Source organism: Podarcis cretensis, assembly GCF_951804945.1.
Source record: "Podarcis cretensis genome assembly, chromosome: 8".
Classification (NCBI taxonomy): Eukaryota; Metazoa; Chordata; class Lepidosauria; order Squamata; family Lacertidae; genus Podarcis; species Podarcis cretensis.
In genome coordinates this window covers 37976995-38000442 of record NC_137177.1, presented here as the reverse complement: position 1 = coordinate 38000442, position 23448 = coordinate 37976995, and the positions used below count along the sequence as shown (strand labels likewise).

At 46.7% G+C, this 23448-nt stretch overlaps 1 protein-coding gene across 3 annotated transcripts; it reads right to left on the bottom strand.

The window, feature by feature from the left end:
- Nucleotides 1–1198: 1198 nt before the first annotated feature.
- DRC7 (dynein regulatory complex subunit 7) lies at nucleotides 1199–23413 on the bottom strand. Of its 3 annotated transcripts, none has more exons than XM_079988381.1 (18): nucleotides 23396–23413; nucleotides 20626–20804; nucleotides 19077–19251; nucleotides 16518–16643; nucleotides 15346–15540; nucleotides 12917–13075; nucleotides 12066–12284; nucleotides 11047–11175; nucleotides 10268–10340; nucleotides 8773–8901; nucleotides 8199–8327; nucleotides 6930–7156; nucleotides 6342–6557; nucleotides 4599–4709; nucleotides 3546–3656; nucleotides 2567–2761; nucleotides 2117–2256; nucleotides 1199–1817 (listed from the first exon to the last, which is right to left on the bottom strand). In XM_079988381.1, the coding sequence occupies exons 2-18, from the start codon at nucleotides 20763–20765 to the stop codon at nucleotides 1724–1726; spliced, it is 2568 nt and encodes an 855-aa protein (XP_079844507.1). In that variant the 5' UTR covers nucleotides 20766–20804; nucleotides 23396–23413; the 3' UTR covers nucleotides 1199–1723. The 3 variants fall into 3 exon arrangements, with proteins under 3 accessions (XP_079844507.1, XP_079844506.1, XP_079844508.1); XM_079988380.1 differs by lacking the exon at nucleotides 23396–23413 and adding an exon at nucleotides 23282–23393; XM_079988382.1 differs by lacking the exon at nucleotides 23396–23413 and adding an exon at nucleotides 23321–23339.
- Between the last annotated feature and the right edge of the window lie 35 nt (nucleotides 23414–23448).

Below are 23448 nucleotides of genomic sequence, written 5' to 3'. Positions count from 1 at the left end.
TCTGAAATTACACCCAATTGCACCACCCAGTCCAGGAGATCCTTTTTGCCTTCTTTTGGACCCCCCATATAGATAATCTGCACTCCATGACTCCCACCTATCCAGGTTCATTTGGAGTAGCTGAGATTGTGTGCACAGATGCTTCACGCATCAACTTCTTGGCAGGAAACGAGGGAGGGGGGTGAGACAGGGTAAGTGGAGGAAGCCCTCTTGCACAGCTGAGTGCTCTCTTTCAAGGTTTGTGAACCTGGTGCAGCCCTGGCTGTTCAAACAAGAGGAGAGGAATGACACATGCAGCCCTAGAAGCTAGCTTGATCAAGCCACAGAGCCACACATCCTTTGCACTGTCTGGCTGCTCAGGTCTGACTGATTTTATTCTGTCTGGTTTAAGCAACCTGCCTGTACTCTTCATCTACTGCAATGCCCCCATAATGCCATCAACCCAAGGACCTTTAAATTTGGTTCAATGATACGGACAAGTAGAAGGGCAGGATAATTTGCAGCCAAGAGGGAGACTCAGGGTCGAAGTTGCTGTGATGTTAATTGCTTGAATGCAATTACTATGCATGACTGTTGTTAGTTATAGAGCAGCTGTGGAGAGTGAGGTGGGAAAATTTAACTCCCTGCCAGTAAAAATTGCCTCTCACAGGCTGCTATTTGCATTTGGAGGAAAGCCTCTCCAGTGGTGGTAACTGAGGCTTCTCTTGAAATGCAAATAGGAGCTTCTGAGAGGTTGTTTTTACTGGCAGGTGGACAAAGAAATTTCCCCACCCCTCTCCACTCTTCTCCTCCTTGCTCTGGTTCCAAGGCTGCTCAGGCTTCCTACAACTGTCCTATATACAACACAAATATGCCCATGCATTGCCTTCTTGTCATTGGCCCTGACCACTTTCTTACTTATCTCTTCTGTGTGAGTTGGAGGCATCTGGAGGGCAGAGAGGAGATTCCTGTTGCTCTGAAGTTTCTGCTCACCACTATGAGGTCTTCTGGACTGCAATACGTAGATGGGTCCTGAGGGTTGCAAAGCGGAGCTGAAACCAGCACCCTGAGCCCTCAACTAGGGGTTCAGCAAAGAGTTGTGAAACCTTCAAACAACAGTACCATATGGTCTTTTAGATTCCTGCATTGCAGGAGGCTGGGCTAGATGGCCCTCAGCGTCCCCTTCCAACTCTACAATTCTATGATGCAGAACAAAAGGTGCCAGAGGAAAACATTTACTGGGAGCACATTTGGCAAATGAAACAGGCATGAAGGGGCCTAAAGACACTTCACATGAATACAGATGTAAGAAGAGCTAGACTGCAGCTAGTGGGCTTTTGCGACAGACATGGGCCTGTAAGCTGTGGTCAGCGGTGATTGGCATGGAGGGGCAGCTGTGTTCACCTGACCTGTCACTGGTTGATTCGTCAGGTGAGTGCTGCTGCCCACTCCAAACTGAGAATTGATAGTTGTAGTTCCACCCAAAGAAAAAAAAAACAGTTCACTGGGTGTTTGCATGTCTGGAAGCTCCCAGTGTTTTCTGGAGAGAGAGGGAGAAAGGGAAAGAGTAAGAGAGTGAGAGGAGGAAGAGGAGGAGGAAGAGGAGGAAGAGGAAGGCCAATGGTAAACAATATAGAACAAAATTCTTCTTTGGTCATTATACTTTGCACTGGCAGATCAAGGAAGCCGTCAAGAGTTACCAAGCGGTCATTCCCAGCTACGGTTGTGCAAATTTGGAGCAAAGTCACATATAAAATCTGAGATGCTCAGACAGGCGAGGGTCTTTGCATAGTTTTTCTTCCAACGCTATGTATTTTAGCGGAGCTCTCTCTTTGTGCCTGAGAAGGGAAGAAGAAGAAGAAGATGACGAGGAAAATAGAGGCATATCCTCTACACTGCAGACATTTATGTTCTTTGGGATGCTGTGCCTGATTTAAAGCCTGCAGCATCAGAGCCATGCACCCATCTCCAGGGAGGGAGTTCTACAGGCCTGGGAGCCACCACAGAAAAGCCCCCAACCCTTGTGCCTGCCAACAGCATAGAGCTAGCAGGCAGGCACACCTGCAGGGACTCTGAGGCAGACCTTAACCATTGGGCAGGTTCATACAACTCGTCTATAAAGATCTGCTTGCTGTACCTGCTGAGGCGGAGCTCCAGGATGCGTATGCGGAACATGGCATCTGAGCAGTAGGTCAGGTAGGCATCCTCATCCTCTAGGGTCATGTTGAGCTGGTTCTGCTGGTACCATTGCTGCTTCTTCTGGAGCTCCTGGGTTTCCTGCGCAGGGAGAGAGAGGCAGGAAATAAATTGTGGAGAGAGGGAAAGGAGGGGCATTGTAGCAGGGCTTAGCAAGGGCCAGGCACTGGGCAGCTTAGGTCTGGAGGAGAAGGAGCTGGCTGTCAATCCATTTGGACCAAAAGCTGAGGTGTGGTCCATAATAAGGTTGTTTCGGAACTTGTGGATTACCTACCTTCACCTTTTAAAGTGAACCGAGTTGAATTTCTCTGCCCCCCCAAAGGCAGAAAAAGCTCATCATGCTTTGGCCCTCCTGCCTAGAAAGCCAAAGGGTAGAGGAAAGAGGAGGCACCTTCTCGAAACGTGCTTGGATGAGGTTGGCCTTGTCAACGAGACGGTGCTTGAAATCGCTGAGGCAGTCCTCTTTCAGGCGCAAAGCCAGCCACTTGGTCATCTTCTCGATGCCACCAATCTGGATCAGGAAAGGCGCCAGGTAGTCCAGATCCTGCTCCACTTGCCGCTGGCGCTCCTCTTGCAGCTGGCGCTCCTGGAGGAGGGGATAAAAAGAGAGAGCCCGTGGCTACTACACTTGCTGCCACCAGTTGCTGGAAACTGCAGGACGGGGAGAGGGCCCCTGTGCTTGAACCCTGCTTGCTGGTTTCCCACTGTGAGAACAGGATGCTGGAGTAGATGGCCCACTGGCCTGACACAGGAAGCTCTTTTATTTTCTTATGAGTTTGATTCTCACAGCTACCCTGAGAACAAGACCTGGTTCAGTAGGGCCTTTTGTATGTTCCATGTCAGGGGCCTGGGGGCAGAATTCAAGCATTCAGAGCTCTCTTTCTGGCCCTTGGATCCTCCCCAAGCCCACTGCCCCAGCCCTGCTCCACAACCACCTTGAGTGCTTTGGCCAGCAGGAACTGTCAAAATTGCTTGTCTGGGTTTGTGTGTGCAGAAATCTTTTACTTTTGCATGGCCAGAATGAGCCTAGCACAGCAGCATCCATTGCTCCACCCACTTTGGCCTCTGGCCCCACCCACCACTAGCAGAGGGAGGGTTCCCTGGGAAGAGGGAATGCAGTGGTTAAGAATGCCAGACCAGGACCTGGGAGACCAGAATTCAAATCCTCTCTTGGCCATGAAGCTCATTGGGCGACCTTGAGCCAGTCATTGCCTCTCAGCCTAAACTACCTCACAGGGTTGTTGTGAGAATAAAATGGGGAGAACTTTGTACACCACCTTGAGCTCCTTGTAGGGAAGGTGGGATATAAATGTAAAGAATGAATGAATTAATAAATGTTCCTGAGTTTAAAAATGACCCTCATCACCTACCATTGCCTCTCGCTGTTCCTTGCTCTTCTCATTTCTCTCGGTATCATAAATAGACACAGTCAACTTGCTGGCTGCTTCTTCTTCCTCCCGAATCCTCAGAATATCCAGGACCTTTGATGGGATAGAAATGTTAGCAATAACCTTGTTGCCAACACACCTCTTCGGCCAGTGCATATAGCACACTCTGCGCATGAGAGATCGCTGAAGCTTAGAAAGACTCGGAAAACTTAAAAATTCCCAAAAAACCAAAAGATCCACCATATCTGAAAAAAGGAGAGTAGGTGGTTTTGTGTTTAGCGAATGTGATAGTTAATGGCACACATTATATTTTGGAATAGAGGCGGGGAGAGTCTTTTTCATCCTGAGGGCCACATTTCCTTCTAGGCAATATTTGAGGGCCATATGCCAGTGGTGAGTAGAGCAATGAATGTGTAATGGTTCTAGGGGTTGCTCATGCGTAAGCAGGTACCTATCTCCCCGGCTGGGTGCAAACACCTGGCTGGGTTGCCAAAGTGAACCTTTTTCTGTCTGGACAGCCACTCACCCGTGGCTGAGTCAATCGCTGGTAGAATCCGTGAGTGGGCATTTCTTAAACTTTTTCCAGCAAAGAAGTTCTTTGACGCCTAGTCTCCGCCTACCCTCTCTGTGCGGAAGCCTTCTGCGCAGGGAGGGCGTGGGCAACGGAGGACCCCTAGTCTCCCCGCTGGTCCCAGGCAAGGAGTCATGAGACCGCCTCGCCACTTCCCCCAGCTGCCCCCCTTCTCCACTGGTGCTACGCTGATTCTCTTCCCCAGAAGATGGGCTGCTCCTCCCGATCCCTGGACGCTCTCTGGAATCCCTCTGGCTTTTGCTCTCCCCCTCCAGTACTGATGGCAGTTCCCTGACAGAATGCAATGCATTAAAAACTCAACTCTGCCTCCTCAAACTAGCAGCAGCTTAGCAGGGCCTCAGGAAGGGGTCTTTCCCAAATCTGCTCTGCAAGCTATTTTGCTTGTAGACAAAGCCTTTGGCCACTATTAAGCTATGACCCGCCTTCTACTCCTTTCCCATTACCTCCATCTCTGACTCCCACACTAGGTGCCGGGATTTCTTCTCATCCTCTATCAGGTGCATCATCATTTCATACAGGTGGAACAGCTTCTTTTCCTTCTCCGTGGACCCTGCCTAAAGGCAAAGGAGCCTGTGAGGAAGGGGGAGGAGGAGGGGGAGGAATGGCCAGCCCTTCCAAAACACATAAGACATCTTGGGTTTAAGGGAGGGTCACTCTCAGAGGTGTAGATGGCACACAGAATCACAGAACCACAGCGATGGAAGAGACCCAACACAACATCTGGCCTCCTGCCCCCACAATGAAGGAATCGCAGCTAATTTCAGAGTTATTTCTTTCATAAAATGTATAGACCACTTGACTGTAAACCTCCCCCCCACCTCAAAACAGTGTAGGGTCACTCTTAGAGGCATTGAAGGCATATGATTCTGGCATTGCACATCAACCCGCACATATGTCCAGGATCCTCAAAAAGGCAGCTTCACTGGTTTTGAAAGAGGATCAGACAATTTCCTGGTGACTGGTCATGATGTCTATGTTCTCCCTCCACTGTCGGAGGCAGTATGCCTCAGAATACCAGTTGTGAGACTCACAAGTAAAGAGGGTGCTGTTGCACTCAGGAGCTCTTTGCGGGCTTCCCTTTGGGGCGTCTGGTTCGCCACTGTAAGAACAGGATGCTAACGAGCTTAAAGTTAACCTAAAAGTTAGTCATTGATAACCATACAAAAAAGGTGAGCCAGTGGCAGCATTAAAATATACTCCTATTACTACTTAGTTTTCCACAGTGCCCTTCCTTCAAGAAGCTGCAGTAGCTGTGGGGGACGGAGGGTCACCTTCATTTTCTCCCCACAACAACCCTGTAAGGCAGGATGGGCTGAGAAATGGTTGGCTGGCCTAAGCTCACTTGTAGGGCTTCATAACCCACCTGGGATTTCATAGCCCAGCCGGCAGCCATTCAACAGGCAATCTGCTAAAGCACACAAGTTCAGCTGAGATACACCACTGAGATACACCACCAAACCACAGCTGGGCACTAAGAGCATAAACTTGCCAGGAGCCTCAAGCTCACACCTCCCCTCACACACTGATTTCTTCTCTCTTCCTCTGCTTCTTGTTTTGAGAAAAACCTGAGATTGCCACACACACGTCCCAAGCTGACAAACTATCAGTTGCAAACCACGACCCAACCATGATTTCCAATCTTGATGTTCAGGGCGACCTATTTTCAGGACTCACTCTATTCCTGTGGCTGTCACTTGTTTTGAACTGTTAATATTGCATTTTAAATGGTTGAAACCTGCCCTGGGGTCTTCTGGCAAACAAGGGGTAAGAAATCAAAGTAATCATAATAATGATCACAAACCATTGTTTCCCTTATTTGAATGCAACACCAAACCATGGATTGCCTCATATGAGGAAAGAGGGAGGGAATCACAGTGCATTAAGGAAGGGGAGGAAGAAGCATGTGAGGACCAAGGCCAGCCCTGCTGTTAGGTATGGTGAGTGGTAGTCCACGTGGCTCTTAATGAGCTAATTAGCTGCCATATTTTTTAAAAAAGAAATCTGTTAAAATGCATGTCCCCAAATGCACACACTGAATTCAATTCTATGATAAAAACAAGACCAGCTCTTGAGGTTTGTTGCCAGTGGCTTCCTTGCCAGCCACGACCCATTAAGTTCTCGGCCCCATCTCAGCTGCTCCTGCAGTTGCTCTCTGCAACATGCAGATCTTCCCATCTATTTTTTACCTGGTAGCTGATGCACATCTCAGGGGTCATGATGATCTTATTCCCCATGCTGTCCACATCTGCCCGCTTGTTGAAGTCCCTCTTCGAGGGGGTGATGTAGTTCTCCTTGCAGTGGTAGGTCAAGAAAATCTTCTCCTCCACTATTGAAAAGATGCGCTCTGCCACATCTTCGTCAGCTGGTTTCTGTGGGTTCCTGTGGAACCTCTCAGTGATTTTCTGGGAAGAGCGTGTGGAGAGAAAAAGGGTGTCAGCCGGAATCAAACTCCTAGCCACCAAGTTAACAGGAGGGAGTTGGTTGGTGGAGGGAGAGAGAGCGAGGGAGAGGAGGAGATTCAAGTTTTTGGCACAGCAGCAGTTGGCGATGTTATGCCACACATTGAGCTGGCTCTAGCATTAGACAAAGTGAGTCAGTGGATGCTGGGAGCAATGGCAAAGAGCTGGGAGGGCCAACCTGTGTGTAGTGGTGGCTGGTGCCCACTGGGACTATTAGGGAAGAAGGCAAGGAGACCAACAGTAGGTGGCACCAGAGCCAATCAAGGGCTTCCTGATCTGCAGCTCTGTTTCTCGGAGCCTCTGTGCTCCACTTACCAGTATAGGTCGGGCATTGCTTTCAGTGATAGCTGCAGCATTGCCTGGTTTCTTTATTCTTTTGCCAAACTCAGCGTGCCGGTAATACAGGAAATCCGACCGTCCTTCAAAATACTCCTCCATTTCATTGGGAGTTTCAACCCGTTTCTGAAGGCCGTCCACCCGTGTCTCACTATAAAACTCCATGGTGCGATCTGTTTCGGGGTCCATCGTCATGTAGTCGTGCGCTAGGAACCCAAAACAGAAGCCCAATAGGGTGAATTGCCAGGTAAAGAAGGTGTGTTATTTTTATTTATTTGATGTGTTACATTTATATCCTGCAAAATACAAGGTAGGTGAGATGATATGATGGTCACATTCATAGGCATGTCGGATGGAAGATGGAGCAAGCGTACTTCTCTTGTTCCAGCTCTAGAGGAGAGGTCCCAAACCAATGAACTTAAGTTAAAAGAAAGGAGATCCCGATTAAACATTAGTAAGAATTTTCTGACAATATAAGCCATTCCACAGTGGAACCTTGGAAGGTGGTGGACTCTTTCCTTCATAGGAGAATTCTAAACAGAGGTCAGATGGCCATCTGTCAGGGGTTCTTGAGCTGTGATTCCTGCATTGTTGGCGGTTGGACAAGATGGTCCTTAGGTTCCCTACCAACTCTACAATTCTATGCATAATAAAACCTGCAATTAAGAGCCCAATTGAGAAGCAACAGATGATCTGATTAAAGGATGGGGTAATTTTCTCCTACAGCCTAAAGGATAGCAGAGAGAAGGCACCAGCAAAACACATCTGGGGATGGAGGGCCTTCTTGGTAGTGGTGCCTGCCCTGTGGAACACCCTCCCACCAGATGTCAATGGAAAAAACAATTACCAGAGTTTTAGAAGACATGAAGGCAGCCCTGTTTAGGGAAGCTTTTAATATCTGAAGGGCTATTGTATTTTAATCTTTTGTTGGAAGCCACCAGATGGGCATGGTATAAATAATAAATTATTATTATAGTTCCACTGCAAATGCCCCATCTCAGTAACTCTCCACGGAGAAGGTTGTGAAAGTGCCTGCCTGGATCAGGGACTGGCAGAGAACCAAAGAAGCCGAGACCCAGGAATGAGACGCTGCTGGAGAAACAGCCCCAAACTTCAGTGCCTGAACCAGGACATTGAGAAAAGGCTTGGCTACCATTGTTATTGTTGTCATTCAAATTTGTATGGTGCCGTATACCCATAGATCTTAGGACAGTTCACAACATAACATTACAATATAAAAACACACACCTTTGAGGCCTTGCACATGCCCAGGCATGAAGAACTCCTTCGTCACTTCCGTTTGCTTATTCAGCTCTCTTGTATCCAACACGTCTTCCCGGTTCTTGTACCATTCCTTCACTTCCAGCACTTTGGTGCCTTAGGAGGAGAAGAGAACAATCCATGGCAATGGCGGCTTACAAACAAGCTAGACACATGGGGGTGGCCCTGGATGTTTTGCTGCTTGAGAAAGGCGGGATATAAGTGCAATAATAAATGAACCCCTCCACTCATTTGTGGACTTTGCTAGAAGGGTGTTGAGAGCAATCAGACCTTGACTACAGTAAATGAGAACCCAATGAAAGATTGGTGTAAATGATTACATTGTGAAAACCAGCTTTCCCCAGCATGATGCCCTCCAGGTGGTGTTGGGCTGCAATTCCTATCAGCCCCATAAACTCGGGCAACTTTCGGCAATGCCGAGATGGTGGCTCAGTGGGTAGAGCATCTGCTTTGCATGTCCCCCAGCAGGTGCAATTGCTAGAAGCATCTCTAGGTGGGCTTGGGAGAGACCCCTGTCCAGAACCCCAGAGAGCTGGCTCACGGTCTGGATCTTCAAAGAGGGTGAGGCGGGTGACCAGTCCGTTGCTATTCAGATACGGTGCCCATTTCTCCAGCTTGGCGTTCTTGTACTGAATCACCTTCTTGCCTTGGGGACAACGTGTCTCGAATTCTAGGAGCAAGAAGACGAACAAAGATGACCATTGGCCATGGAGCATGCATTTTAATGGTACAAAATGCTCTGCAAACCAGTCATCATAAGAACAAGTACAGTATTTAAGAACTGGCACCTGAGCTTGTCTCTCCCCCCCCCTTTCTCCTTGGATGTCATTTAGATTGTAAGCCTGAAGGGGCAGGGACTGTCTAGTATTAACTGAAGGTCTGTAAACCACTCTGGGAGCCTTTTGGGGCTGAAAAGCGAGGCACAAATGCTCTAAATAAATAAACAAATCCCCATTTAAACTTCTCGCTGGAATACGCTATCTGTAGTGTTACATTAGGTGGCCCAAGAGCTGGTGTTAAAGTTCTGAAGTCTTTTAGTTCTGCCTGCATTACAGGGTCCCTTGGGGTCCCTTCCATCTCTGCAATTCTCTAATTCTAATGTTTTTAATTTAAAGTTTTTAATATGTAATGCTGTATTGTTTTTAACACTGATTGGGAGCCGCCCAGAGTGGCTGGGGAAACTCAGCCAGATGGGCGGGGTATAAATAATAAATTATTATTATTATTATTATTATTATGTTCCATTCAAGGTGCTACGGAGGCCTCAACAGTCAGCTGATCAACTTCCATGGATTTCACATCTTCACTTGCTCACCAGAGACTAGCCTAGACATTGCTGTGGCTCCTCGCAGCCCCCTCACAGGGCCAGCCCAAGACATTCTGCTGCCTGAAGCAAAGGTGGCGGCCCTCCCATTCCATGTACAGAAGCCAAATGAACAGGCAGCTGCGCCTGACTACAGAGCAAGCAGCTGTCTTTGAGCGGGGAGGGGTGTCAGGCCATGGATATACACAGCTTCATCCTCCAATGTTTTGCTGCTGCTCCTCGGCCCCTTCATCTGCTGCCTGAAGTGCCTGCTGTACTCTGCCTGGTCTTAGCCTTCTATAGTCCTTTCATCCTTTGTTGCTTCCTGATCCACAACTGAACCTCCTGCTCTTTTCCTTCCCCAACCCATGAGCTCCCAACTGGTCACTGAGGCCAACACGACCTACATAATCATAGAGCTGGAAGGAACCCAAAATCTGTCTAACCCCTTGCAATGAAGGAATCACAACTAAAAAAATCCCTGACAGGTGGCCATCCAACCTCTGTTTAAAAGCATCCAAGGAAGGTCTTTATTGACATTGACCTTTGTCTTCTCCCAAGCTCTCTCAGCCCCAGGAAGAATAGGGAGGAGGAAGAGGACAATACAGTTTTGAATGGCCTCACTCTTAAATTCTCCAGAAGCAATCCCTGAAGCACCAAGGAGCTGCATCAGTGATCTACACTTTGGCCACTCACAACACAGTCAAGGTGGTGATAGTGGGGAGAAGAATACCTCTTGGAGATATCTGGATCTGCTCCACCCAAGATGCAGGCATGTCAAAGCCCTTTGCTTCCTCTTCCTTCATCTATCAAGAAGACCCAGGAGAAGAAGCCGTTAGGAGGCTGAATCCTGCTCTGCCCAAAACACCTGCCCCCATATTCATCTGGGCAAACCCCATCTACTTTCCATATCTGATATGGCAAGGAATCACTGTCTTGACTTGCCACTGAGTCAGCCAGCCTCTTCCTGATCTCCTGCATTGCTCTATTTGATTCTCTGCTGCTGAACGCCAAATGCTCTTTCAGGTTCTCTTCTTTCCCCTTTGCCACCCACCTGCTGTCTGGTCCAACAAGGAAGGAAATAACATTTCCTGGGATCAACCACAGCTATGTAACATCACTTCAGGTCCAACCTGCCACCCCATTTAGTTCTGGTCAGGCCAGGAGTGTCAGCTCTTGGAAACTGGGATGATGAAAGTTCGGTGATAAGCTGAGTCCATGTCATGGGGACAACGAACTGGGGGGGGGGGTGTTGAGGGCATTCTTAGGATCTTTTGCTGCTCAAGTGACTTCTGATCCTATGTAAATAGGTGACATCATGTCAATAGACTACAGCTCCCATTAGCCCCAGTCAGCTAACTGGAGCTGATGGTCTTTGTAGTCCAAAACATATGGAGGCTACCAGGTTGGGGAAGCTGCTGGAAGGCATGAGCCCATCCTCAGGAAGAGCTAGTGCACAGCACAGAATCTTCTGGCACTGCAAGGAAGAAGGAAGAAGGCAGGATGGCTCACCATGTCATCCACCTCGTCCTCCGCAAGGTCCTCTTCCTCCTCCATTTCTGGCAGTGACAGGAGGGGCTTGTCAGTGCCGAGCAACATGAATTCCCACCGCACGGGGTCCCCGAGGTCAAACTGGAGATCCTGGAAAAACAATCAGTTGCCAAAGGAATCAGATCTCAGGAACTTTGCAAGGGATGCTCTGAGTCCAGATCATTTGGAGACGCTGCCGCTGTGCCCCCACCCTGTCCTCCATTTGCTCTTTCCCACCTCTGTCCCTTTCCTTCCCTGGAGGCTCCTTCACACATTGCACCAAAGACAGGTATAATAAGCTGTTTCTATGCATGGACGCATTCTGATTTGGGCAGCTCCGCTATCATGCTCACAGTTACGCAGACGGAACACTTGTTGAACGAATCACTGCAAGGGGGTGCAGCTCAATGGATTGTACAATCATTGGATGTAATGTGTGAACACCCCTTCTGTTTTGCCAGGGTGGAAAGAGAGGGCAGCCACCTGTGTGTCATGGTCAAATTGCATTTGGCGATGTTCACAACCCACGATTTGGCCATCCCTGATTTAGAATGGGAAGAGTGTGCCGAAGGCAGGACTATGTTGGAGAGGCATGTGCCTTGTGATGGATCCAAAGAGGGCTCCAGGAGCTACGCATCCCATCATCTCCAACCATTGGTCTGCTGGCTGTGGCTGTTGGGAGTTGGAGTCCAACAACATCTGGAGAGCCTGCAGGGTTCCCCATCCCACTACTCAACACTCCTAGACTGCATGATAGCTCCCATTTGTCAGTGGCCCCAAGCTTACATAGCCAACCACTACAAATCCAGATGCTATTGGACTACAACTCCCATCATCCTTGGCCATCACTCATGTGGGCTGAGCCTGATGGGAGTTGTAGTCTAACAACAACTAGAGGGTATCACTCAGGCTAGATCTGGTGAAGAGAAACATTTCCCCTCTAGCCAGAAGTCAATTAATTGTTCCACACTCAGACCCAGCCAGTCATTCCGTTGGCTTACCCTACAGGCATTCCAACAGTCCTGCATATTGACCCAGTAATTCCGGTGGTTCCAGACACTCTCAATACCAAGGAAGTAATCGTCTGTGGTACTGTAGCTTTTCCCTGTAAATGGGTCGATAAAGAAACTCTCTGGCACTTCACGCTTGCCTGAAAGAACCAGAACCCAGCCATGGACCCGGAGACCATACAGATTGTCTGGCGGGGGCTTCTCAGCTTCCTGCCACACAGAAACAAAGAAGAGCAATGACTATAATACAACTAAAAGCAATTGTTCTTCCCCTTTGTGCACATCACTGAGCCATGGTTTACTTTAATCATGGTTTGTGATGAAAAAACAAGCCATTGTTTGTTTCTCCAAAACCTGGTTTATTTTGTAGCTGTTCTTGCTTTGTGCCACCGCAGTCTGATGAATGTTTGAGGTGGCCAAAGAAATCATCACATCTGAACAAGGCTGTTGGGCTGTTGGGTAAACTTAGGCATGGTTTGTAAGTTGGCAAAAAAACAACAACCCCATGGCTTCACATCATGGTTTACTGTCAGAAAACTAACCATGGTTAGCTGGCTGGGCTGAGGTCAGATGCTCAGACAAACCATGCTGTTGCTAAATGAGGATTATGTCACTGAAGGCAATTTTGAGTAAGATCAAGTGAAGGGCAATCCTAATGAATGCACAAATGTGTGTGTGTGTGTGTGTGTGTGTGTGTGCAGAGTGGTTTTTGCACAAATGAAAACATTTGGGGGGAACTATGTTTCAGCTCCCAGGATTCTTCCCAGGGGGTGGGTGGGTGTTCTTCTCCGCATCCAGGCTGTGTGCCTGCAGCAAGACAGAATTCTGCAAGCCTTGCTCACCAGTCTCTTTTCCTCTTCCTCCTTCCGCTTCTTCTCCAGAGCAGCCTGCACAATTGCCTCCTGCTTGGCTTCCTGGCGCAGCTCAAATTTGCTGCTTAAATCCCGGGGGGGCTTGATGGCATACTTCTTGGGCTTCTGTTTTGTAGCCTCTACTGCGACCTGTAGCCATAAATCAAAAAGGAAGCTGTTCCAGTGGAGGCAAGTCCTTTCAGTTAAGTAGGGTGCTGACCCTCCATGTTGACCCTCCTCCTGGCCAGCCCCACACTCCTTGCCTTCTTATTGCATTGAGTTCTGATGAAAGCACTTCCTCCTCCTCAGTCTGTGTTGCCCTTATAGATCTCAGCAGGGAGGAGGATGGGGACAAGACCAGAATTAGTTGTCTCTGTCTATCATTGGCTCTGGCACTACCTACTGTTGGACTCCCTTGCCTTCCCTCCTACCCGTCCCAATCACAGCAGCCTCCACTGAGCTGCTACATCATTCATTCATTCATTCATTCATTCATTTACACTGCCTTTCATCTGCCAGAATATTACAATCACATTCTGTCTACCTTCAGATTAAATGAACTGCCATTAAGCAGAGGGTGCCTGTATGCAGTTGGGCAAGGTTGTGTGTGTTTCTTTGGCAGCCTCTGGCAGTGTGAAGAGTGTGGGCTTATTACAGTTCATGAATGAGCCAGAAGTGGGGGTGGATAGGAATGGGACTTGCCATACTATGAGCAAATATCTTGCTGTATAAGCCAATGTGGTGTGCTGGAAAGGGAATGTTCGACTTAGTCTGGAGAGATCTGGGTTTAAATCTTTGCTCATCTGGGCAACCCTGCTAGAATTGTTCAGCCTCACCTATCTTGCAGGGCTGCTGGAAGGCCAATGGGAAAGAAGGACCATGTATGCTGCCATGAGTTCTTTGGAGGAAAGGCAGAGGTATGTTTAAAAGGGAAGCAGAAGAAGCAAGCAAGCAGATGCTTAGAATCCCAAGATGAAAATTGCTTCTCATCAGCTGATGTAGGAACCTATGGGACTAAAACGTTGGGGGAAGGGGTGGCCAACCCACCCCTGGAAAAATGAAACCACTTCCATTCCACAAGGAGAAGGGTCCTCACCCACAGAAGCTCCCAGAATTGCTCCAGTCATTGGACCGATTGTAGGGGCAATCTTTTCCGGAAGATATTTGTATTTCGAGGAATTTAGTGATCTGAAATGGTCATTTCTTCCTGCCTCTGTTTACTTCCCCTCTTTATCTCTTGGTTCTGCTCTTTGATGGCTGAGAACAGCCTTTAATTAATTTGTTGGAAGGAAGTGATAACGCAGGGTACATTCTGACCTTCTTAGGCCAGTGATAATGCAGGGTACATTCTGTTAGACATTGTTTGGAGGAATGAGTGGTATTGGAAGAGGAGGATAGCCCATTAATAATCTGCGCTAGCTAGTTGGGCAATGCATGTAGGCTAACAAGTTAGCTATCTCTAAATCGGATGGTTTTGGGGCATAGTTCTGAGAAGCTCATGGATGGACTGATCGATTGCAGGTTCGTGCAACCTGAGGCTACCTGGGGGTCACCTCGCCACTTCTTGAGGGCTTCCCACTGGCAGATCGAAGTGCTTGCTTGGTAATGTATATCTTGCTTACTGTTTAGAATAAAATCTTTAATCTTCTCACTCACTTTTGTTTGTATTGCTTCTGAATCTCATTAAAAGAACCCCCTTGCATTTGGCAAGACACCAATATAAAAAAACGAGTTTAAACTTTGTGGGATTGGGGTTGACTTAACGTTATTATAAGATGAGTATGATTTTGTGTGCTCTTACATGAACATTGATACACTATTCATTTGTTTATTTATTGATCTTTCTTAATTATGCCACAGTTAATACATAACATGCATGCATGCATGTAGTCTTTACATATTATTATATAATACACAATATTCAGCCTTTATACCTCTTCAAATAGCATTTCATAGTATAGCAAACGTACCGATGAAATGTGTAAGTAGCATGTGGTATTTATGCACGGAATATACTAAAGACCATGTGCAAATTACATGTTTCTATATAAGCATATAAATGTGGTATGATACCTTAGATATGTCTAAGAATATGCAGTTGAAATACAGGGATGTATATGGATGATTAAAGAAAATTTATAAATTTGAAAAAAGAAAAAAGAAAAATAGAGAAGTAATCAACATATACAAGAGAGAGAGAAATAAAATCTTTCTGATGCCCATTAAAATTATGCCTCTGCTGCCTCCTAGTGGCTCCTGTTGCCATCTGCTGGGAGAGTATCAGCAGAACAGAGTTAGCAAAGCTTTCTTGAGCCAGGGCCAAGGAGTCAACTGATGTTTTGCCCTTCAAATCCCACCCCCTGGTCCTAATTAAAGCCCCTCACACACTGCTTGGCTCTGAAAACACCCACAGCTCTCACCTCTTCTGGTTTCTTCAAGAGTGGGCACACTTCCCTGGACTCATCCATCATGCATATTTCCCGGGTGGCATAGCCATTGACGCAGTAGGCATCATAACCTGCGCCAATTAGCAGAGAGCACAGCAGGATGCTGAAGTCAAAGCAGTTCCCCCGCTGGTAGCGCAGGATCGTAGTCGGGGAGTACAGGTAGCTGGGCTGTGTAGACAAAAGACCATGTTTTCAATGGAATAGTGCCCTGCATTATTCTTGCAGCCCAAATAGTCATGGAAAGGGTTAGGGACACAGGATGTGTTATGTGTTCTTTTATATTCTGTTGGAAGCTGTCCAGAGTAGCTGGGGCATCCCAGTCAGATGGGCAGGTTACAAGCAACAAGTTGTTGTTGGAAGCTGCCTTATACTGAACAGGAATGGAGGGAGTGTCTTTTGGTTCACATTTAAAGCTGAATTTGTCAAATTCACACTTTCTGAAACAAAGTGAGAACCGAAACATAGATATCATTTGAAACTCTCTTCTTCAAATTTTTGAATGCAGCTTGCCAATCCTACAGTGACTACCAAAAAATGCAATATACGAGGGGGAAAGTACATATAACAATGCATTGATTCATGAAAATAACATACAGAAACCCATTCTATCAGGAGATGTTGCTTTGCAAAAGTGAGCATGTGAAGCAAAACTGCATATGAAATGTGTTCATGGGGATAAATTCACGCTAAAATGCTGGTGAATTTTCATGAGAATATTTTCAAAAATGCAAATTGCTGGAGAAATGTGTAGAACTAAATTTAAGACTGGAAGAAATGGGAAACAGAGAGAAACTGACAGATTCTTCCATTCCTCCTGCTACCTGGGGCTCATATAAGCTGGCAAGGGGTTGTAGCATTGGAGGAAAGGATTAAACATTCCTTCTTTTTGCAGCCTTGGTGAAAATCACCCACCCACCCCATACCTGCTATTAATTTTCCAGAAGAAGCAGGTGTGGTTGTTAATGACATGCTTAGCATCCTGTCTCACTTGATCCCAAGTCAAAACCAGCACCCGGAATTGTCCTTTGCATTGCTCTGACCTTGAGAAATGCCCCGGCGGAACCCACACCCCCTAGTGTTGTTGGCTAACATTGCCTAAAAGAATCTGAGCGAAGAAAATAATGCAAAAAGGCCCTGTTTCTTACCGGTGCGATAGGAGACGGAAGGGGCTCCATGGTGAGATAGTCTGCCACAAAGCGGGCACAGCCATCCCAGTTGTACAACTCTGAGTAAGGAAGCAGAGTTGGGCGCACAGTGGTGCTCACAAATTTCTGCAAGAAAATAGCACCGGTTTGTGGATGTATCAGGGAAGGAGAAAAGTTGATCACAAGGAAGGAGTCTGGGCTTCAGCAGAGAGCAATACATTCAAACCCCGCTCCCCGCGGAGGGCTACTTATGGCCCTGGAAGCACAGCTGCGTGGCTGCTTTTGCACATGTGAAAATCATAGCTTTCACTTAAAAAATGTTTCTATATTCTAGACCTAAGCATGTTGATTTCAGTAAAATATATTCTCTTCATTTGTGGTTGGTATGACAAACAACACACTCTGCAAAACAATTAAGCCCTTTAAATAATAAATACATAAATCAATCATTTAAAAGCAAAAAAAGGGGGGGGGAAGACTAATTTGAGGAATTCCCCATTTGGATCAATAATTTCCGAATGACCCTCTGGCAAAGCAAACATATACTCAACAACTGCTGTTTGGGATTTGCGCCGTTTGTGCAAATGATATGCAGATTATGCACAACAAGTTTCTGCTAGTGCAACTGTTGCACTATGTATTGCACAGAACTTTATTCTCTCTCTCTCTCTCTCTCTCTCTCTCACACACACACACACACATACACACACACACACACACACACATATAAAAAGTGAAAATTCATTTAATTTTAAATCTTACTATCACATCTTAATTTAATTTAGAAAATGTATTCATTATTCTAGTGAGCTATGGCTGAAATTCAAAGTAGAAATCCGAAGTAGGTTTCTACTATGCTATCTTAGATCATGGCTATACAATCTGTTGAAGAGAGATTCCAACTGCTACAACACAATTCCCTGTTTGGCTTCCTGTATGATATATACACTATCAACAAAACATCTACTGAAGATGTACTAAAGGCCTGCAAGAAATTGGAAAAATCACTGATGCACAGTGGAAACAAAACATATTGATGGTGTGAACTTATAGCAGTAGCTCAAAGACTTCCAAAGTCTATGCCACTACAAGTACAAAAACTCCTGGATAATGTGCCTTTATTTTCTGTTTCTGTAAGGATCCTTCTCACATTTCCACTGTCAGTGTCGAGTGGTGAACACAGTTTCTCAAAGCTGAAATTTATGAATAACTTACATACGCTCAACAAGGCTGCAAAAGGGACTAGTTGACTTAGCAGCTACTGATGTTCCCCCACTTACGTGCAATTGACTCGCACGCGACTGCATATATGCGCAGCGCCGGAAAACAATGAAATACTTCAATTCAAACCTGGAAATGGTAGGAGAGAGCTGGAGAGTCCTTGTGGCTTGCAAGTCCTTGTGGAGCCTGAAGAGGATGCCACTGGGGGCAGAGGAAGCCCCAAAGAGATGCAGCAGGGCTTTGTTTATGCTGCCCAGCCTCCCTGCCTAACAGCTGGTGTGGGGGGTAGCACAGCAGTAGTAGCAGCCTACCTTTATGTCTTCCAGCATTTTGCCAGCTCCAGGGCTTCAATTCTAGTTGTGGATATTTTTGGACACAGTATTTTTGGTATGGATTGAAGAGAGAGTGGAAGAGGGCATTTAAAGGGTGTATAGAGGGTGCTCCCCACTTTATACGATTTCGCTTATATGGGGGGGGGCTTGGAATGTAGCCCCCACAGAAGTGGGGAGTCACCTGTATATCAAATGAACATGCCCAAGTATCAGCACTCGACCTGAAGGAATTGGTGACAAAATTTGGATATGAAAAGGCACATAAAGTGAGATTTTGATGTGCCTGAAACTGAGACTTTTAAGAGCCTTAAATTTTAACATCACAATCTACAGGATTATTCAAAATGATTTGCATGCTACATTTTTTTTTTTTGTATTTTAGAAAGACAATCAAAGATTGTTGTTTTACTTATTCTTGCAATTGAAAATAAATTTAGCAGTTTCAAGTTATGTCCTTTTCATTTTTTATACAAGATATACATTTCTGAAAATTGAAGCAAGCAATCTTTGAGCCTGTGTGCAAGTAGTTAGCTTTGCCTAGGGTGCAAATTTGCCTGGCACCAGCACTAGGTATAGCACAAATATGTGCATATCTCCATTACAGTATTAAACTGGCTTATGAGTCCTTCTTCCTGGAGTAATTGGTGAAGGCGGGTGCTTGGGAAACTCACTACACTGCATTTCCCAGGACTCCTTGTGAGAACTCAAAATGTCTAAACAGAGTTTTATTTTCTACACAGGGAGGATGTAGGCAGAAACAATGCAAAGTAACCTTGTCCCAGATCTGGAAGGCCACCCAGTGAAGTATGTGGTAAGTGAATGGCACTGCACATGCTCAGAGGGGCTCCTTGATTTTCTCTCTATATATTGTAGAGTCTGAGCCTGGTTCTGAAAAGAGCTTGCTAGCTAAGGCATGGTGAGCCTCACCTCATGCAAAACTCTGTCCATGCAATTGTAATTGTAAGCTGAGTAAAACTCTTGGACCAATCCCAGCCCTTCCACTTACTTCCACACGGCATTCGTTTATAGGGTGGAGGAAGAGAGGCTCGCGGTCTGGGCAGAGATGCGCATACTGTCGGTGAAAATTGTCAGCCACCTGCAACAGCATTTGCTCCTTGGGAGAGTTTGTCTTGTAGGACTCGGGTAGGTTGCTGGTGTCAACGGAACTCCAGTCAAATTCACTGTATGCAGAAGAACAAGTGGATAAATGGGCCATTTGTAGAGCAATGGGTTAGCACCATCCTTGCAGCATTCAATATAGTGGTACCTCGGGTTACAAACACCTCGGGTTACAAACACTTAGGGTTACAGACTCCACTAACCCAGAAGTAGTATCTCGGGTTAAGAACTTTACCTCACGATGAGAACAGAAATCGTGCGCCGGTGGTGCGGTGGCAGCAGGAGGCCCCATTAACTAAGGTGGTACTTGAGGTTAAGAATGGTTTCAGGTTAAGAACAGGCCTCCAGAACGAATTAAGTTCGTAACCAGAGGTACCACTGTACATGCAAGCTCCTTCTTTTAGGACAAAGGCAGGGAATATTTTTCAGCTCATGGGCCATGTTCCCTCCTGGGCAACTTTGGGGTGGGGGGGTGGGGTGGGCAGGTGGGGTGAGAAGCAAGAGTGAACATTTTTCCTTTCTACAGTACTCTAGTTTCACACACACTGGCACACCCCTCTCTATCCTTTCATCAGGCAAGCAAGAGGCATCATAGGAGTTCATAGAATCATAGAACTGCAGAGTTGGAAGGAACGCCAAGGGTCATCTAGTCCAACCCCGATATGCAGGAACCATAGGTAAAGAATCCCTGACAGATGGCCATCAAACCTCCAAGAGAGTCCATTCTGCTGTTGAACTCTTACCCTCAGAAAATTCTTCCTAACATTTTGTTGGAATCTCCTTTCTCGCCACTTGAATCCACAGCTCAGGCCCCTGCCTCTAGAGCAGGAGTAGACAAGCTTGCTCCATCTTCCATGTGGCAGCCCTTCAGATAATTGAAGGTGGCTGTCATATCACCTCTTAGTCTCCTCTCCTCCAGGCTAAACACAGCCAGTTCCCTCAACTGTTCCCAAGTCCCTTAGTCATTCACCCACAAGGACACATCCCAGCCAGGCAAAATCACACACGGAGGATGTGAAAGAAGGCTGGTGAGAGGTGTGGGTGGAGAGGGTGTGTGGCCTGGAGTGAGTCCTAAGGGCCAGATAGTGAGAGGTTCCCCTCTCCTGCTTTAAGAACATAGGAAGCTGAATTACACTGTGCCAGACCACTGAACCATCTAGCTCAGTTATTGTCTACATATTCCAGTCCTACCCAACCTGGTGCCCTCCAGATGTTGCTGGACTACAACTCCCATCAGTCCCAGCCAAATGCCTGGGTATGATGGAAGTTGGAGTCCATCAACATTTAGAGGACCACAGGCTCCCCATCTGTTTTAGAAGAATGCAAAATCTTTTGCTTTGGGCTGGGGTTTCTGTAGCAAAGACTAAGCCAGGAAGGTGTGGATGAAGCTGGTGTTTCCATGTTCACACAGAGATGGACTTTAAGACCCGCCTTACAATACAACTTCAGGAATATGGACTTGGATGTGGGACAGCTGCTTCTCTAGATCTTGAAGTTCATCGCTGAGCTGGAAGGAGGAGAGCTCTTCCTCCTCCTCCTCTCCTGATGAGACGTAGCTCCCCTCACTGCTCTCCATCCTGCTCCTAGAAGCTGCACACGTCGGCGTTTAGAAGACCTAGGGCAGTAATGAAGGGAAGTGTTTAAAAATAATTTACCTCTTGCATTATTACCGATATTATTTCTAATTATCTGCCACTTAATACAAAATGTCTGCAGGCCAACACGCTGGATCGAGAGGTTCTTAGTGCTGCTTTAGACTCCAAGCCTAACCATGTCTAGTCAGAAGTCAATCCTATTGAATTGAGGATCAGTGGGGTTAACACTGCAGTGAAATCCACAGGGCTTAACTTAGCCTTAGACAAGTCTTGCTGACTTGTCTGGACAAGTCCAACTTCATTTGGATTCCATCCAATGAGTGCAGCCCATTAGACTTGTCCTGTGTAAGACCCACTGAACGACATCAGAGCTTCAAGCTGGCATGGCCTGATGAATGCTCTCTTTACCCAGGGCTATGTCATGGGTTCATCTAGCTCAGCATGTTCTGCACCAGGGGTCATCAACGTGGCAGCTGTGGCAGTGGTGGAGCTTCGAGCTCCGGCGGGGGTGGGGTGGAGAGCAGGCAGGGGCATGGCTGGTGCGAGTCCTGGGGTGTGGCATGCTGCCCGCAGGGGCGTGGCATGCGTCCTGGGTAAATGATGCGCCGCCCACAGGGGCCTGGTGTGCATCTTGGGGGTGTGGCGCCCCACCGAGATCGTGCCGCCAGGGGCAGTGCGCTCCCCCTGCACCCCTGTTCCTCTGCCAGTGAGCTGTGGCACACATACTCCCACAGAGGCCTTCTTTGGGTCCTCTGGCACACACTCCTGCTGAAACTGGGCTGGAAAGAAGCATTCTGATGTAGCCAATAGAAGATATTACAGGGTGTGCTTGTGTGTGTGAGGTCCACAACAATTTCTCTGGTCCACAAATGTGCTCCAAAAGGTTGGTGACATCTGCTGGAATCCTATACCTGCTTACCTAGGAATGTACCCAATTGAAATTAATGGGACTTGCTTCTGAGTAGACTTCATATGATTGCACTGTGAACAGAGTGCATTCGTTTATGAACATCTGCTGTGGTTGCTTTCATACATCTTTACAGTGCAACATGAGAAGGTTGTCAACAGAGGTCAATGGAGTTTCTGCTTTACCTTGGTCCATTTAATTGTTTCAAACCATCATGAATTGCACTGATGAGCTGGCCAGGATCAGAGGGGCTCCATCATGCATGGCCTACAATCGGGGAGAAGGGGGATGTTCCCCATATCCTTTCCCAAACATCCCTGGACAGATTGTGAAATGGAAATTCCTCAGCCCTAAATTAGAAACTGAGTTGAAAAGACACTTTTTCAGCCCTGGAACTATGTGAATGCTGATCCCCCTGCCCCTGTCACCATTATCCAAAAAAAAAAAATTATTCTTATTAGAGAGGCAATTCCAAGAATGTAAACAAAATGGGTAATGAGCAGAAGAGAAAGAAGGGCTGACAAGGCAAACTGCTCTCTGATTTTGTTTTTGTGCTCGGCAGAGATAAGCAGATGACAATAGGACCTTGTACATCCCCTTTACTTCCACTTGTTTTGGGGGAAAGAATGAGAATTATGCATACAGATAAATGCAAGGACATGTCAGTGTTCATTCCTTCAACCAAGCCCTACCAAGACAGAAGGCCATCTGGATTATTGCCCCCTGAAATGCTTTGTGTGGGTAGGTGGAGGACATCTTGTATTGCTCAGAACTGAGCCAAAGAACTGGCAATTTTTTTTTTTTTAATGGCTGCAGAATTTATTTACTTGATTAACATGGTCTTGACAAAATAGAAGTTAACCAACAGCAAGATATTTGCTTGATGAACATTGATTATATAAAAGTTTGACAATTTAATAGAAATTAGCGTGAATTTAAACAAACAAACAAAGTTTAAATACTGCCAGAAAATATAAAAAGTATGTAACAGGCAAAGGTTTGTGCTTTGTGGACACCATCATCTGACCAAGAAATGGTAATGTAGTGCGCTCTCTCTCTCTCTCTCTCTCACACACACACACACACATCTGCAATGTCACATAATGGTTTCTGATTTCATGACTGCGTTCCGCTTGAACCTCCTCTCCATCATACAAACCTAGATCCCAACTGAACACTCAGCATTTTGAAACCTGCCCCATTTAACTTCATTTCACCTCATTTTTATTTCAGATGATTTACCTTTCCAGGGTAAACCCAGTGGCTCTGGGCAGCTGAGTTAGAAACAATGGCACAATCTTGGCCCAACGAAACACTGCTGGCCAGGTGGTTAAGATCGGAAGTGGTTTCATTTCAAGTCACTTATGTGTTCTATCCACTGAACAGCCATTAAACGATCTGCTCCACTGCTTTGGTGCTTTGCCCTGGCTGCCAAATGTAAATGACACTGGAAAAGCAGTTGAAGGGGAGCCCAGGAGAGGAGGTTTAGAGTGCGCATTACGCACAGAATTCAAGCTAACATTTCCCCACACACACCTACCCACACACCCCGGCCTCTTTGGGGAGCTAAGCCAGGGATAGAATATCTACCAAAACGTCCTGTTTGTGTAGATGAGCTTTTGTGCGCACACTTTCTTTCTCTTCCCTTTCTGAAGCTGCACACGCAGCAGCCGCACAGACCGGTCGCCCTTCCCACTTACTCACCTCGCCAGGTTCTCCTGGGTCTGTTGATTTCTGTCTCCATGGCAACCACCTCC

What these genes read in the sequence shown, in the direction of transcription:
- DRC7 (XM_079988381.1), bottom strand. Translation starts at nt 20,765, where the DNA reads ATGGAGAGCAGTGAGGGGAGCTACGTCTCATCAGGAGAGGAGGAGGAG. An exon ending in TAAACGAATGCCGTGTGGAA is followed by an intron (nt 16,644 to 19,076) that starts GTAAGTGGAAGG and finishes ATTTTCTTGCAG; the next exon opens with AAATTTGTGAGCACCACTGT. An exon ending in GCATGTGCAAGGCCTCAAAG is followed by an intron (nt 7,157 to 8,198) that starts GTGTGTGTTTTT and finishes TTGGGTTCCTAG; the next exon opens with CGCACGACTACATGACGATG.